The following is a 17,341-nucleotide window of genomic DNA, read 5'->3' as shown; positions in this document are numbered from 1 at the left end:
TAGCTGTTACTAAAGTATAAATATTTAGTGGCTGTCCATACCGTTTACCAATGCCATAGTTAACTACACTAGACTGACTAGAGTACACACAGCTATTCTTAGTGAGCATTTGATTGACAGCCGCACAGCCGGGAACGTATTTCATAGAGCGTTTTCGACACAAAATACTTAACTAAATTTAATGACAAACGTTCACTTGATAAAAAATACACAAAATGAAAAAAATAATAAAAAAATATTTTGTAAAAATTTTATATCATTTATAGGCAAAAAAAATAAATACTTTTAGCACTCGGGAATATGATATTTCTATGGCTCCGTATAAAACCAACCCAAGAGAGAAAAGCTCTAGTTACTGAGCACCAGAGTCTGCTGGGCACGTATCGTTATGATTTTAAATTATTGAAATATCTTGTTTATACCACAGCCATAGAAAGGCTAGAACAACTCATTAGAGCGTAAATGGTAAAGGTGACTGTACACAAAATGCGTATTGCGTTAACGTGCGTAAATCGCATCCGAAAACGGACCGACACCGAACCATCCGTTAGGTTTGAAAAATGTTCAAAACTGAATATTATTGCTGAAAATTGTTGAAGTTTGTGATGCACCCTTGTAGGCCTATACCCTTTTGCACTGGTGCACCCCTGGCATATTTTGGTACACCCTAGGGTGCACTGTGCACACCGGTTGAACAGCACTGTTCTATACAATAACATACTGTACATACTGTAAGTATCAAGTTACAAACTATATCTCTAGGGCAAAACAAAAAATATTTAAACTTGATTTTTCGAGTGCTACAATATTATTTCATGTTGTTTACATGTAATCCTTAAAAATAAAATGTGATTTTCAAAGCGTGCAGTATTATTTCGTGTTATTTACATATATTTTCAACAATAAATACATTTATTAATTAAAATAAACATGAATTTTTCACTATTCCTTCTTACCCTGTTTGTTTTCGAATTGCTAAAATTACACATTGGTTTCAAATCGCTAAATAACTTCCGGTGAGTTTTAATATATATATATTTAAGTTTTGTAAATGATTAATGGCGCAATAAACCGTCTTAGTACAGTGGGGGGAGATGGGACACTTAAGCACATATTGCCCAATATTTCCAAACTCAAAATACACCACGAATTGGTACTATCACTCCTTTATTAATTAAAAATAATTCGAAAAATATATATTATAACATACACAGATATTTAGCAAATTAACAAAAATGTGAAATTTTACAAAGTTGAAAAAAACACAGGATAATACCTGACAGTTTAAGATTCTTGCTAATTTTGATAAATAAATAATTTATTGAGCACGTTAGTGGTTATATGGATACTTGATTTTTGCGCGACTTTTTTCCGCACTTACGAATAAATCTACTCCATATCCTTTGCAGATCGAAATGGGGAGCGCAAAAATCAGCCTTGCTTGCTATTTACCGAGCTTCGATACGTCCCGTCATTGGATATGAAATCGAAGCATATTTCTCTGCATCTCAGTCCAACAGAAGCGTAACACAAACCGTACAAAACAAACGTTTGCGCATTGCCACTGGAAGTATGATCATCACACCGATTGTATGTTTGCAAGCATTGTGCCAGGAACCACCAGTTTACATTCGATAACAGAACGCTTGTCTAAAATACAAGTTCAAGCTTCTATCATTCCCACTAGACCCTCAAAATTCGAGCACACTACTACAGGCACCGACTAGGTCATCTTCATTTCTACAAGTTACAAAGGGATTCTCAACCGAAACACGCGTCGGTATCATTCAACCGTTCACTTCGCCAATGTGGGAAGTCACTGAAGAATTCTGTTACACCTCTTCAGCGTCGCTTGGAGACAGTAACATACCCAGCAACCAAAAACAAAGTATCTTCGTCGAGAGGATTGCAACTTACTACCAAGAATATACGCAAGTATACTGCGATGGTTCAAAACAAGTATCTGGATGTTCATTTGTAATACAAAGTTAAGGCTGCACATCGTCGACTTCTCTACACAAGTGGTACTCTGCGTATTCATGTGAATTATTAGCAATCTCGATGACATTGAAACATGTAAGCTATAAAGAACCACATATGTCCTCCTACGTCATTATCAGTGACTGTCTGAATGTATTCACATCCACTGCACAACACATCCACCCTACTATATGCTCATTAAAAGACGTGTGCATTTATTTGATTCTTGCTCTCTTGATTTTTTTTGTTTTTTTTTAAATCGGTCGTGCCCGCTTATCAGAACCCAAGTATTTTACTTTGCGGATAACATTTTCTGTATGGCCGAAATTTTGGGCAACCCTCTAGTGAAACCTATGGGTTGGAGCAATTACCGTTAAGAGTCGCTGTTCAAGGACGAATACGCCCATAACGATAGCAGCGACGCATTAAACCCCTAACCTCTCGTTACAGACAATATTAACTAACTAACCGCACGATATATTTAACACGACAATATAGGGTCGATTACGAGTTGCAAAGAACATACAAAATAATTGATTATTAGTCATAACATAGGTTTTTATTTATCTTATATATATAATACAGTAATAAAGATCTAATTAAACCAACTTGCTTCGGGTAAAAAGTAAAAGTGACAAATAAAAGCGTGGCTGCTGTTTGCCAAGCCCACAATACAGTGTATAAATTCAGTCATACGGAGTACTAAATCGGAGTAAATTAAAAGGAAATCTGAGATAATGTGTGCGTGTGACGTTTCCTTTTGTTGGTGGACTACTATTGTTTCGTAACGAATGAACATCATACGTCTATACCGCACAGCCAGGTCTACTTATATTAAGCCAGCGTGCGCACGGTTGAATTAGCTTGAGGCCTTTTATTACAGCTATGTTTCTGTTGTGTATTATGCGGTGTGTTGCTTTTAATTGTTAGATTTATCTAATAATCGATGTTGCTTAGAAGAGACAATATAGTTTAGAATTGTACTTGCATAAGTAAAATTATATTAAACTTACATTTTGCTTTGGGTATCGAGGTTTGATCGTGCATAATATAACAGTGGTTGTTGTACATTGTTCACTAAGAACGTTCTGCTCAAAAACCGGTGAACCGTAAGACAGGTTTCAAGTGTAACGTGATCAGGTATAAGAGATATTTAAACAGTAAACGCTCAGTCAAAGTTATCTAAAACAAATTAATAATTAACTTTTTAACTTCTGACATCACTAAAGACGGCTTTAGTTTTTAAACCGTAATTTTTTAAAATGGAAGCCGTATTAAATACATATATATGTGTGTGTTTATGAATCTAAATGCGTTTTCTGTTTGTCGTTTTAACCAAAGCAATTCATATAGAGAACTTAAACAAAGCTATAGACAGGATACAACGGAACTTCCTTCATTGCTTTGTTTAAACGGGTTGTTCAACAATATAAGCTAAAATGAAATCTCCTGATGTTTATATGATAGCGCAGTATCGTGTGTAGTATATATTTTATTATTTGTAATGACAGCAATTAATAATTGATATTTCAGGTATAGTTTTACCCGTAGTGTGTTTTAACAACTGTTGTTTTGCTGCTAATTTCTTTCTCTTAGCTTTTTTAATTATTCTGATCTTCATTACTTTATTTATTATCGTTTTGGTTTAAACGAAACTTTATTTACTGTTTTGCAATTTTGTCTAAACACAGAAAAACATGAAACACCCTTACCATTGGAGACTTTCTACTGTAATAAGCGTTGTGATTTTAAATCTATTGTTATTGTGGGGTATCCAAAAAATGCTACGGTTCGACTTCATCCCTCGGCAGCAGTCTTCAAACAGTGAGTCCACACGCATGAGTGCAGCGGGTAAAAACAAGCCTCTGCTTTTGTATTGGGGAAATACTTACGAAGACGCTGGGCTGAACATTGAATGCTCGGTGACTTACGATCAAAGCAGATTACCTGACGCAGATGCCGTGATTTTTCACTTCGATAAAATTAGAAAACGGGACATGCCTTGGAAGAATTATAGGTACGTTAAACATGTGTTTCACTGCGGAAATAGTAGCTGTTTGTGATTCATTGCTATGCCGCAGTGGTTTGTGTGCTTGCTACTAGCCCCGAGTTTACGGGTTCGAGGCTTGGCCACGTGTTTTTTTTGGACAAGATACTAGTTGACAATTGCTGCAACTCAGTGGTCGCTAATAGGCTAAAAATTATTAGCAAAACCAAAAATCAATCACCTGTAAAGATACATGGTAACTCGCAAGCGGATGGCGGCCAGCTCAAAGTTATTTGGGATGATAACATTAGCATGACGCGACAAATAAATTGCCATGTCATGCTGTCCAAGCGACACGTTTAGAGGTTTCTGTTTGAAGAGCATTCTGACATATTACCTCAGCTTGGTGAAAAAAATAAAGACAAAAATTATTAAGACTAAAAGTTCAAAGTTGCAAATTTAAAAAGTAAAAGATCTGTTTAAAAAGCAACACCGTGTACAGTAATACACATAAAACCTACATTCCGTTACTTCTGCTGCCAGTCATAATGTAAACAAGAGATTTAAGTTCTAATATCATGAGCACGGTATAAACTAATTAGCATAGTACTAATTATTCCTATTACTACAATGGTCGACTAAGATCGATCAAAAACAAATCAAAAGTAACCAACACAGCGATTTTCAGCCGCCATTGGTGACTGTGGAGCAGTAGGTAGAATGCATTTATACATGTGTTATAACACATGAAATTCGTGGTGTATAAAGATTGGTAAAGAATATGTGTAAATAAGCTCTTTTCTGTACCATGAGTTGACATGTAAACTTACACTATCAGTTAGCCTTGTCGTCGCTTGAAGACGCTAATTTTGATAAACCGTAATCACGCAGTAATTATAGGTAATTTTAGAAGTTAATGTGATTCATATTGTGGCGGCTGCATAATGATTTATTGCGAGCGGTAAACTAAAAGAGCGAAGAAACGAGAGACGCGGTGTTTATACCGAAGATAACGATAAAAAAATAGCACTCGTCTACGTTTCGGCACACACACGTTTACTGTGCGGTTTTAAATTTAAAAATTTAGTTTAAAAACTGAAAATATGTTTATATATTTTGATTTGATTTCAATCAAGAGATTAAAGAATAATTACTAGAATTAGGGATTAAAATAAGTGCGGAAAAAATCGCATAAAAAAACAACAAGAACATAACTGTTCGACGGAAAAGGATCTATATGACCACTACCGTGCTCAATAAATAGTCTTAAAATTTGGTATAAAAATGGGATAAGGGTAATGTAAACGTAACGATTGCGACGCACGTTTTTTTCATATCGGACTGAATTTACATTATATGGCGTCACTCGTAGTTTAAAAGCTTGGCGCCTATGATTGTAAAAGTACCATGCGTTTTCTACACAAAACCAAAACATAGCAGTATGTGCAAGGTCATTTGTTTTGTTCTGTATCCACCAATGTATAACACAATCTATTACATCACAATGCATATGTTATGACATCATAACATAGTAGGATTGTTACGCTGTGCACGATGAGGTAAAAACGTTTCATTCATTCATTACCTCCAGGGATAAACACCAAATATTTATATGGTGGTGCGCCGAAGCTCCAGCCATTTTCGGTCGCAATGCTTTACGTGAGTTCGATGGTTTCTTCAATTGGACGTGGACTTATAAGCGAGATGCAGATGTACAAAGGTTGTATGGGTCCCGGAGAGAAATATTGAATTTTGTCACAAAAGGAAATCAAGCAGTTGATAAAATAATTTCTCACAAAAAGAAAATGGCGGTAAGTAAATCAGCTTTGTTTTATTTTTATGATAATTCGCGGTTTTCAGACGGGGTAAGATGGATCGCTGCAAAATTCTTGAACAGATTATGATAAATAGGCTAAATAACACAAATAATATTGCACGTTTAAAAAAAAACAAGTTTATACATTTTAAGTCCTTCACATCATGCAATGGCTGCTGATACTGTATGTTGTTTACGCAATACCATGCCACAGTAAATAAATGGCAGCAGTTTTGCTGCAGAAGTAACTATATTTTGCTCGGTGCCGTTTCACAGTCGTTAGCCCGCCTGCAACAAGCCTAAAGTTTGTGGACTCAAAGCTCGTCACTGCTACTATTGTGGGCAAAAACTCGTGTTAAAACGACTGTTGCTGCCTCTCCATGCAACGGTATATAAATTGAATTCATTCAATATATTTATGTAATTTGTCACAGCTTTGGGGAGTTAGTCATTGCGGTGGGTCAGTGGGTGCAAACAAACGAATGGAATATTTTAAGTCACTTGTCGCAGCCGGGTTGGACATTAAAAGGTTCGGAGGTTGCTTTCATTTTACTGAACACATCCCACGATCGTTTCCCGCTAACTTTGAACCGAGGTGGAGAGAATATAAGTTTTACTTTGCATTCGAGAACGCGTTACATTGTACCGACTATATAACGGAGAAGTTCTGGGACAATGCATTAAGGAACGACATGGTTCCAGTGGTTTGGGGTCCGACAAAAGACGACGTGTTGTCGGTTGCTCCGCTCGATTCCTTCATTCACACCGACGACTTCGATAGCCCAGCAAAGCTCGCTGAGTATTTGCAATTCCTCGATAAAAACGACGATGAGTACAGAAAATACTTCCGCTGGAGGGAAGACGAGAGCATGACTGATGAAAAGATGATTGAAATGACAAAAGAAAGACACCCGCACATACACGTGCAAGGGAGTTCAAAAGACCTTTGCAGGAAATTAATAGAAAATAAAGAAACAAAAATTATTCATTCTTTAACGGACGAATTTATAAATTCTGAACCGCAGGAATGTGTGGTATAGTAGGGTGGGGCAACATGGTACATGCTTCAATTCTCTTTTATTGTTACATTTGTTGAAAAACAAAGAACATTTACAGAATAACCGTTGTCCTGTGACTCGAAAATACCGCTGTTGATTAGTTAAAACACCATCGGAAAATATTAATTTTAGTGCTATTGGTACTCAGGCGTTATAAGACGTTTGTCCAAGACACATATATATTCGCAATGGCGACGTCATAGAATATATTTGTTTTTGCACGTACTACATATATTGCTTTCCTACGTTATTTCAGTCATTTAAATTTGGCTTATGTTATTTAACATAACAAATATAATACAGTGGGGTGGGGGAAGATGGGACACCTTTAGCACATAATATCCAAATATCCTGATCGTATTTTAAACAATTAACAACGGTCTATGGGATGTTATAACGATTGTTGTTGCCTGCCATGCAAGGATAAATAAGTTACATATTCTCATAAAATTTTATCTGTATAAAGACAGCCCTTGCCAAGAAATGTTTGAATCAAATTTTCAGCTGTTATGAACGTGCAATGGAAAAACCAAACTGCCGTAAGTTACCACATTTTATGTTATAGTCGTTCACACATTATTTGTGACTTTTATTTTAGAAACCTTTCATCAGGTTCCCAACTGCATTATACAACCTCGTAAGTGATGTTTTGATATGAGTATTGTCCTAACCTAATTACAAGCTTCAATAATATAGGCTTTATTAGACTGCATCTGCAAACGCACACAACGTTAAATACACAAAGCGCACAATATTTATAACGTAATTCTAAGGTACTACATTCATACTCAACAACCTTCGCATAATACAGTGAACACTGCAGCACGATAAGTCTAACACAAGGAAAGAAGGACACGCGGCGGCAAGGCAACCTCGGGCAACAATGCATAGAGCGCGTAAGGCGCGATAAGTCTACAGTGAGCAGACACGATAAACAGTTTACAAGTATCTTTATATACTAGTGCAGTTTCGACAAGTTGGTTGATACGGGTTAAATATTTATAACCGAGATAATAAACGATCACTTATATAACAACTATCACCAAGTATTTATCGGCGTTAAGTTGCACACACAGCACCTGCCTCCGCCCAACATGGGTTCTGGCGTATACGATACTGCAATTGTGGGCGTATGTGTCCTTTAGGCAAGTTACTCAACATCAATCGCTTTAACACAGTGCTCGCTTTTAGGTTGCTTAAATTGTCAGCACTACATATAAAATCTCAAAAAATTACTATTTACAAACCTATACGTGCGTGATGGTAAGCGGGCACGAGAACAGAACGCTAATTTTATAACGACTGTTGTTGTCCAGTCACACGGCGATGAATAACCATCTTTCATTTGCATAAAGATTAACTTATTCTTTTCAAAGGATTAATCCCGTTGGAAATCCAAAGGATTGGAAGCCGGGAGGAATTGTTGTTGCGTTCATTGGCATGCAATAGATGCGATAACGATACTAGATGTTCTACTATCAAGCCGCTGATAACTTGCCTACGTGGATGTTCTTTACCTATATCAGGTAAACCATTAGAACACAATACATTACATACAGTATAAAAATATTAACTTTACGTTATTTATAATATTATAGTGGAGTGGTAAAAGACAGGATCTTTAAGCACGTATTGCCCAATATTTTCAGATTAAAACTATATGACAGTTTATTTGTAAAAAAGCCCCGTCTTCCCCCATCACACCATGCTATATAGCCTATTATATTTGAAAATAATTAAACATAAATGACTTGTTGTTTGTCTGCTGTAGTGAACACGCTTCTTGTTTATTTAACATGGACATGCTTTAACCAAAAGCGAGTTTTAACAACTGTTGTTGTGCCAACACCATTTTTTAATCTTCGCTATTGAATCGAAAAGGCAATTAAAAAGTACTAATATTAATATTTTATATTAACGACCGGTGTTGTATATACTGTTGGTTCCCTTATCTTCCAAATAATTCTATCTTCGGTATTATTTGCCAGGAAATAAATAAACCATTAAGTATGTGTTGTATAAACCACTTAATCACCTCTCTTGGTCAACTTATATTGAAGGTTTACCGTCTAAAGTTAGTTATGTTCATCTTATTGTTTTAATTAAATCCCATAAATGTATGACACACATGTTCCTAACCAACCCCACTATAGCATCTGCATCCGAGTGCAACCAATTCGGTGGATGTTCTGGCGCATGTATGGCTTCTATGTAATGGCTTCTATTCAACGACCATCAGCCAGATGTGGAACCGATCGCTTAAGATGCGCAGTCTGCATCAACGAAAACTGCCGTGAGATTTTAAATATTTTGATTTTGATATTCATTACAAACATGAGAACACAAGTATACGATACCAATTTCAATGATACAAATCGTATGATATATATGGGCTTATTATGTTTGTATTAAAACGCCCGGAAATCCCTGTTTTATCCATCATTCTAAAGTATCCATTTTTGTACCAACATAAACACAATCGTTAACATTTATTTCTAATACAAACACAGCAATACATTTGTGAGGTACGATTTCCATTTCAAACGTTTTGGTTTCAAAATTTAAACCATATATTCAGTGATGCCAGGAGTTTGTATAATATAGTATGGGATAAGATGGGACGTTTTTTTTTATTCTCTTTACTCGTCTTATTTGGTAGCTAACATAGGTTATTTACAGTATTTAACAACCGCATCATCTAAAAGAGTCATGTTAATTGTTTAACGGTCAACAAATATTCGATTTAGGAGCTAATACCCTATATAGTATTATCACATGGAAATATTTTAAACAAATGTCATTATCTGTAATGTGTCAATAATATATAAAGATAACTTAAACACATTTCCTCTTTGTAGCATCTGTCCCACCTCCTGCGTGCTTGCCACCTCCTTACAACCCAGAAAGACCTGACGACAGGAACGACAACTAAGCACCACCACTTGTTTTGTTCACAAGTGCTTGCTTAAGTTAAACTTTGCCAAACTGTACAACAAGCTAAACATTTCGTCGAAATAAAACATTTGCGCAAAACTCTTAGCTTTTATTTGAAATATGTCTTAAAGTTTGTGTGGCCGTGTGTAAGTGTATTCGGAGAAAAACATAAATAAGAAGCACCTTGTTACATTGATTTACCCTAAGGCAGGATTAAAGTCTGGCCCTGTTTTAAACCTAAAATAAACATATTTTTAAAGAACGTGGGAACCATTTAAATAGCGATAAAACAAAGCTGGGCATTCTAAAGAGCTCACAAATAGGTTTCTACAAACCAAACTACTACGCCTAATATGCAACTCCGAAATATTCTATGAATCCGACCCAGATCTAATGCTCGTAAAGTTGGGCGATCCTCGTAACGAAATCACAGTCGGGAGATACAAGACACGTTACCAACCATAAGACAAAATAATTGTATTCTGTGAGATTTATAATTTCATAATCATATAATCGTCTTCTCCTATTTAATGAAATATTTTGATTTAAATTTGTTTCGGACGTTTGCATATGCTGCTGAACAAATAACACACGAGAAATATTTTAAGATTTTCTTTACAAGAACGGAGGTGTGTAATGTTGGTCAGAACAATTGTATTGAGTTTGTTTGTTAAGAAGGATGGGGAAGATGGGACACCGTTTCTCATTTAGCAGTAAACAAAGAACATTCAAAGAATTATTAAACCGTATTCTCACGACTCTATAAGCCGTTGTTGGTATAGTTTAAAACACAATCAGGATATTTAGATATTATGTGTTAAAGGGTCCCATATTCCCCCCGCCCTATTATAGTTGTTTTAACCGCAAATAGATCTAATATATAAATTACTTTCACTCGAGTATCTTTGTCGGTAATTATCTCGTAAACTTTCGTTCTCTTTGACAACTGAATACGAGTTGATTTATACTGTATTGTGGGTTTTGCGGCCACGCTTATATTTTACGTTTTTACTCAAGTAGTTTTTACCCGTATCGTAGTATATTACGAATATCGTTTTCTTGTCAATTCCTTTCTGTTTGTTATTTTAATTAATCCGGTCTTTGTTACTTTATTCAAACAGATTTTTTTAAGCAGTTTTACGTTTCTTTTTTTTGCGTATTTATATCAACTGTTGTTCACAGATATTGATCAAATTATATTGCAGGGTTGGGTAAAATGAATATTGTTAGCATACAAAGTTTGTTAAATGTTGATTGTTTACCAACAAATGGAACGATGAAATAGAAATAAATACCAACATGTTTTATCTTACCCTGATGATATACTGTATTTATAAAAAAACACATTAAATATATAGCTTAAAACAAAAATAGCATTTTACACCATCTGATCAAAAACCACCAAAGGCTAATAAATGAAAATTTTAAGTTAGTAACATAACGACATTTGATTATTAATCTCTTCGGGGTAACTACAAGATTAGATTATTTGAGGCAATTAGCAACAAAATGAAATGAATGAATTTAAATCATGTATATATTCACCAAGTTATATACGTGGTAACTTATATACGCGACATAAACCAGAACGCTCTTGTTATAACAACTGTCGTGGTGTCCACCACGCGAGCCAATAACGAGTTATATTTATTGAGGTTTATTGAGAACAAATTCACAACCAAAACTCAACTAACGTCTCAGTGAACTTTACACGTCACATGGCGCCAATAAACATCACTTACAACAAACATAGCTCGCCCTCGAGCGCTTGCTCTTCCTTAAATACGAAAATATTTGAAAAGTTTACCCCCCTACAAACATGAAGGTCTTTTCATTCTCCAAGATATTAATCTTCGTTCTTGCAAGTCTGGCTGGGTATGAAGCGACACGGATACAAAGATTAAAAGAACATGGTTGGTTAATATTTCTGATATATTTGTATATATGTTTGGTGTACGGGAATTAGCGGTTATTGGGTTAAAAGCCCACGTATGCTATTTGAAGTATATATACAGTACTGTGCTGGGGCAAAGTGGAATATGCCTTAGCACATAATATCCCGTATTTTCTAATCTTGTTTTACAATTACCAACACTTGTTTAGAGACGTAAGGATACCGTTTTATATTTTCTAGTTGATTACCAAATTGAGCGATGTGAATAAAAGCATGTTAAATCTCACCAACCAACTATATTAAGTTTCGATCGTGTTCGTTTGTTCTTCATTCCCCGCACCAAGAAGAACTTTCAAAAAATATACTTTCAAAAAGATATATAGTAGTATGGGGAGAGATGGGACACTTGTTTAGTTCACTTTCTCGTTCCAACTTGGTAGCAAAAAAGACACTTAAGGAATAATCAAACTGTATCGTCACAACTCCCACAAGACGGTTGTTAATTGTTTAAAACACGATCAGGATACTTTTATATTGTGTGCCAAAGATGTCCCGTGCCATCTTACTATAACAACAAAAATACGATTTGTTTAATTGCAAATTACAAAAATATTTTAATCACGTCTATAGGTTTTATGTATATGAAAATAAAACAAACCTAAAGTTAAAGCAAAAGTTTAACAAACATTTTCAAGTTTTATTTTGTTTTAGCAGTTCAATACAGCATCGACGAGTTAAAAATACGACAAGCAATTATATGTCAACCGTGTCACAATGATCCGCGATGTGCCGTTGTACATGATTACTTAACGTGTGCACATAAATGCTACTACGGATCGCAGAGCCAATTGTTTGGTAAGTGTTTACATTTAGATGTTAAAACATCATGTTCGCATTTGCAGTGATGCTCGTTAAGGAAAGTTTTTCCGACTTTTCGACTTCGTAAACTTTTTTTCTGACCTTCATTGTCGTAACCGAAGAGAAAATAAATTTATTTATTCACTTCTTCATTTTAACTTTGTGCAAGTTTCTTCGCCTTGTGACTATACATACGCTTTCTTCGTCAAGAAGGTTGGCTGCAGATAATCGTGTCTAACATTGGGTGGGGTAAAACCCCATAGAGATTATAGATTTTATCACGGATGGGGCACTTTGGGTGTTCTTCTCATGGCCTATTAACCTCTAAGTCTAAGTAACCGGTTAAAGTGTTTATTATTCGATAGTTATGTTTACAAACTTAAACATAGAAAATATCTTAAGATTCAAATCAATGTGACTTCACTGCATGCTGGGCTCAACGGCTACACTTTTACTGGCCCTCTTTCACTCTTTTCAGATAACTACAGTAGTTAAAAAAGCTGAATGTAAAATGCGTGTACAAAACTAAGTTGAAATTAAATATGTCAAAAACACTTAAACGTTTCTTCTGTTTTAGAAAAGCGGGCAGATTGTGTTGACTTTTATGCTTGCGAGGACGAATGCTCATATACCTCAAACTACATTCCACGTCCCAATGAATGCGACTTGGTTTTCCAATGTTATGAATGCGTGTTGGGCCACCCACAATGTCGTAAGTTAACTTTACAACAAAGAGCTTTAATATTTACCTTAAAAAATATTTACTTTTACTAAAGTAGTTTTTCCCCAAGTTTGTTTCACGAATGTCATTCTGTTGCTATTTCTTCTTTTCCTTGTTTCAGTTAGGCTGCTATTTATAAGTGCTGTACTCTATAAGAGATAAGAACAAAATACTTATGTTATTTACATTAAAACTTATTGTTTATTTAGAATCCTTCAATGACATGCCGCACTGCGTTGCACACCCTCGTAAGTTTCAACTCTGCTAACTATGTCATGCATGTTGTTTAATAGAATTATATGAGCTTTAATGCTTGACGCTGCTGCTACCATTTTAGGCGTGTGTGTTCTTGGCAAGAAACTTTACGATAATTAACTCAGTGTTAACCACCCGAATAGTCCAAATTGTCAGAAATACATTTTAAAAATCAACAAATAGTAATTGCCTACAATTCACCAACATGATTACTCGTAAGTGGTCACGAGGTGTATGAAACATAAAAGATAAAACAACTTGCAATTAATCATATTACGTGTCAAAGTTGTTTTATTACCATTTATTCCACTACAGGTTCTGTATCTAAAGAAGTGCAAAGAACTGGAAGTCCTGATGAACTGATGATCCGAACATGGTCGTGCACCGAGTGCGACACAGATCGTCAATGCTTAGAGTTTATGCCGGTGATCTCATGTCTTCGAGCACATTGTCCTATTCCAACAACAGGTAGAATTCAACCACAATTTTACGCCCAATGTCAAATATGTTGAAAACACTGTCGTTACAATGCCACGCGAGAATGAATAATATTTATATATAAGTATATTTTTTTGGAGGGAATGAATAATATAAAAGTATCAGTTCAATTTAAAAGCTCAATGCTGCTACCGTGCGGCGAAGAAGCTTTACAATATATGTTGTTGCCGACAGGTGTGAAAGAGGGATCGGACGTTTTTGTAAACTTGTATGTGTCTCAGCACAATAAAGCAACACCTCGATTACTGAATTACTAACGAGTTCACGATGTTAGGCAATTTACTTTGCTCGCAAACTTTAGATTCATTGCCTACTTGTTAATTAGAGCGGACATAAAAATATATAGTTTACCTTTTCTGTTTCCTTATTCTACTATATATTTCATTGCAGTATCATACAAAGTATGCAAGGAATTTGAATCTTGCTATGATTGGTGTTACAGTTTACAAAACTTGGTTTTCTATGGTTCACCCCCTAAGTGTGGAATGGACCCAATCCGTTGCCTCACTTGCGTGAAAGAAAAATGTCGTAAGTAAAAAGAATAAAAAACAGATAATATTATATAAACCACTGTTTGCGCAGCAACTAAAATAAAAGTGCCTTGTTACCATTCTGCTAATGTGTGTAGCGACTCCAAAAAAGGCGCTGGCAATTGTTAAAAACCGAATCGGGAAATATTGGATGTGGGTACTTACGGTATCCCATCTTACCCTACAGTAATATAGTAGAGTAAGATGGGACACCATTTCCACGTAATATCCAAATATCATGATCGTGTTTTAACCAATTAACAACGGTCTATTGGAGTCGTTAGAATATGGTTTTAAATTCTTTGAATGCTCCTTGTTGACGCGAAAATAGAATACAACGGTGTCACATCTTTTCCTGCCCTATAGATTTTAAAATGGCTTCAGATATTCTAAGACTATATGTATCGTCTGAAGTTGTTATATACACACAAATAGAAAAATATATGATGTCAATGTATATTTACCTTTAAGTTATGGATTTTTGCAGAAGCGCCTACTTCTCCACCGGAATGTTTGTATCGTTTTGCTGCATGAACCTTTTGACCAAGCGCTAAGGCGACAACTTAACTGGTTGCAGACCCTTTTGTGTCACAATAACGTTTTCATCGCAAGGAGAACTTATACGTTGTTGCATTTTTTAATATTTGCATGCTTTGATAAAAACAATAATAAAATCTGTAATTTTAACCAGCTTTATGCGTTATTTAAATAAAAAGATTTACGTGCCCAATAATCGTCAAGCGTTTGGAGTTGGAAGCTCGATATTAAAGGTTCAAAACTCGCCGTGTTATTTTTTATATTTATTTTTTTTATATATTAAATACGGAAGGGTATTATTCTACTCTTATTTGTTTATATGTTTGTTGTGAACGTAAAGAAAGCCAAAGGTTTCTAATGTGTGGACGTTTACTTGGATCGCGTCCAAGTTATTGCATTGATTTCTATTTATACTGGAAAGTTATTCAAGAAACCACCAGGAAATAATTTTGCAGCATGTATTATTACTAGTACACGAGGCGGGCAATTTTCTCAATCATGTCCCCGATATTCGATAGGTTCTATAGAGCGAAACATATTGTTCGTTAGCTCGAATACCCCTGGCCCAGACACAGCAAGTTGCTCTAACCTGATTGAATTTATGAATGAATACATTTTAGTTATTTAATAGAGGTTTAAACCCATTTTCAAAGTAAGTCACCGCTTTTGCTCTATTTTGGACACACAAAGACGGCAGTTGGACTGCTCGGAATTTATACTACTCTGGTCCAATCTGGTGGTGCATGCATATTGTATCATCTTTGGTTTGTTTTGCACAGTTATGCTTGAAGAATAAAGTTTTATCAAGTTGCTCATATTTTTATTTTAGTAAAAAGAAATACTATGATATGTATGTTTCAACTTTCTTATATTGTCTACGAAATATGTGTAAATCATTGGGGAGTAAGCTAACGTGCCTTCGTCGTATCGGAAATAAATTCATTTTCACATCCGGGGTATTTTAATCTGAATGTTGTTGATTTTTGCTCCGAATTCAATTTGTTTGTTGGCGGGAAATTGCAGATTTGTTATTTAGTTTAGTTTAACCGCATACACATATTAAACATAAAACTCACGGAACACATATTTAGTCTAAGCAACTATATTACGTTGATTCTTATTCACATAGCATAGTTTATATGAGTAGACTTTCATACTACATATTTAACCTAAGTATGTATTTTTATATAAACTTGAACAAAATGTTCATGCACTTCTATGGGAAATAAGTTACGTTCAGTATTGCATTTTCTAATGATCAATTATATTCTCCCATCATAAGTTTGCTAGCTGATACAAAACAGCCTATTGTTGTAAATTAACAAATATGAGATGAGGTTACGCGATAGAAGAATTTCCGATCAACAAACTTCGGAACAAACGAGTCGTAAATCATTAAAGCGGAAACTATCTACTAGCGAGGTGAGCATCTCATAAGCCAAATCTTATTCAGTTTTTTTATTAAAATATTTTGGGCGTTAATTTACATTTAGTCCAGATTGGTGATTTCTTATCATAGCCGCCTCGTCGCGAGCATAAAATAACCAACCATGCTTCATGACACCACACATCTGGTTTCGCTTGTTGAGTAAAGAAATGTTTTATATTAGGTCGGAAGAAAAGCCGGTGCATTTTTCTTTTTATCCCAATTCACCCCGATCTGTTTTTATCCCAATTCACCCCGATCTGCAATTGCTTTGTAATTTATTCAACTTAATAATATTGTTGTTTCAGGATGATGAAGAAGTCCATGTTTCACCTGACAGCATATTTACTTCAATCAAACGATTAATATCCGGTACATCTGTACAAGCAAAGGTATCAACGCTTTGGTCATTATGTGTTAAATTTATTTATATATTCATAATCCATGAAATAGACCACGTACCACCAAGTCAACATTACTAATTGCCATGGAAGCTCAAGCTACTACAGCAATTTGCCGCATGTCTTTTTGAACATATTAAATATCAAATTTGCATTGTTTAAATAAGTTGAATTCGCACCAACTGGTTTGTACAACAGCAATTTTTCTGCCTCAGTAGCAATCAACAATGTTGGAAAACAAACACTTTTTTATTTCGTTTAACATTTACATTGTGCAACACAGAACGAGGGTCGCACACCTCAGTTGGAAAAAGCTGACAGAATTCGGAAGAGAAGGAAATGTGCCATTGACAACAGCATCGATAATGACTTTATACATTCTACTCCTATCAGGTTCATGTTTGTTGCGTGCTTCTGTTTAGTCATGTAAAACAAGGGGAAAACAA

General features: G+C 35.3%; 3 protein-coding genes and 2 long non-coding RNA genes across 6 annotated transcripts in view; 4 read left to right on the top strand and 1 right to left on the bottom strand.

The window, feature by feature from the left end:
- Positions 1-259: 259 nt before the first annotated feature.
- On the top strand, positions 260-2,347 carry LOC113474970. Its single transcript, XR_003396685.1, has 2 exons — positions 260-731; positions 1,410-2,347. It is a non-coding gene; the product is annotated as an uncharacterized LOC113474970 (long non-coding RNA).
- Positions 2,348-3,601: 1,254 nt separating this feature from the next.
- LOC100182656 (alpha-(1,3)-fucosyltransferase 6-like) lies at positions 3,602-9,095 on the top strand. Its single transcript, XM_002124970.4, has 4 exons — positions 3,602-3,997; positions 5,559-5,778; positions 6,218-8,367; positions 8,995-9,095. Exons 1-3 carry the CDS (start codon positions 3,678-3,680, stop codon positions 6,821-6,823), a joined length of 1,146 nt encoding a protein of 381 aa, XP_002125006.1. The 5' UTR covers positions 3,602-3,677; the 3' UTR covers positions 6,824-8,367; positions 8,995-9,095.
- On the bottom strand, positions 8,968-9,801 carry LOC113474969. The gene is made up of 2 exons (XR_003396684.1): positions 9,712-9,801; positions 8,968-9,114 (listed from the first exon to the last, which is right to left on the bottom strand). It is a non-coding gene; the product is annotated as an uncharacterized LOC113474969 (long non-coding RNA).
- Positions 9,802-11,564: 1,763 nt separating this feature from the next.
- LOC100187413 lies at positions 11,565-15,321 on the top strand. Of its 2 annotated transcripts, none has more exons than XM_009862909.3 (7): positions 11,565-11,688; positions 12,381-12,524; positions 13,105-13,239; positions 13,458-13,496; positions 13,819-13,971; positions 14,392-14,529; positions 15,019-15,321. In XM_009862909.3, the coding sequence occupies exons 1-7, from the start codon at positions 11,595-11,597 to the stop codon at positions 15,063-15,065; spliced, it is 750 nt and encodes a 249-aa protein (XP_009861211.1). In that variant the 5' UTR covers positions 11,565-11,594; the 3' UTR covers positions 15,066-15,321. The 2 variants fall into 2 exon arrangements, with proteins under 2 accessions (XP_009861211.1, XP_002124835.1); XM_002124799.3 differs by having other exon boundaries at positions 11,566-11,688; positions 12,384-12,524.
- A 984-nt stretch (positions 15,322-16,305) lies between these two features.
- LOC100181642 (CTD small phosphatase-like protein 2) overlaps positions 16,306-17,341 on the top strand; it is a gene marked incomplete in the record, with an annotated part of 4,705 nt that continues 3,669 nt past the window's right edge. The window contains 3 exon segments of the mRNA XM_009862908.3: positions 16,306-16,490; positions 16,803-16,886; positions 17,179-17,288. Coding sequence (XP_009861210.2) covers positions 16,401-16,490; positions 16,803-16,886; positions 17,179-17,288 — 284 coding nt within the window.

Source organism: Ciona intestinalis, unplaced genomic scaffold, assembly GCF_000224145.3.
Source record: "Ciona intestinalis unplaced genomic scaffold, KH HT000062.2, whole genome shotgun sequence".
Classification (NCBI taxonomy): Eukaryota; Metazoa; Chordata; class Ascidiacea; order Phlebobranchia; family Cionidae; genus Ciona; species Ciona intestinalis.
The sequence above is the reverse complement of the archived record's forward strand: the minus strand, read 5'-3'. Positions and strand labels throughout refer to the sequence as shown.

Excerpts from the sequence above, each read along its gene's own strand:
- LOC100187413 (XM_009862909.3), top strand. The coding sequence starts at position 11,595 with ATGAAGGTCTTTTCATTCTCCAAGATATTAATCTTCGTTCTTGCAAGT. Across the intron at positions 12,525-13,104 it reads ATCGCAGAGCCAATTGTTTG|AAAAGCGGGCAGATTGTGTT; the intron begins GTAAGTGTTTAC and ends CTTCTGTTTTAG. Across the intron at positions 13,972-14,391 it reads TTGTCCTATTCCAACAACAG|TATCATACAAAGTATGCAAG; the intron begins GTAGAATTCAAC and ends ATTTCATTGCAG.
- LOC100182656 (XM_002124970.4), top strand. The coding sequence starts at position 3,678 with ATGAAACACCCTTACCATTGGAGACTTTCTACTGTAATAAGCGTTGTG. Across the intron at positions 3,998-5,558 it reads ATGCCTTGGAAGAATTATAG|GGATAAACACCAAATATTTA; the intron begins GTACGTTAAACA and ends CATTACCTCCAG. Across the intron at positions 5,779-6,217 it reads CTCACAAAAAGAAAATGGCG|CTTTGGGGAGTTAGTCATTG; the intron begins GTAAGTAAATCA and ends AATTTGTCACAG.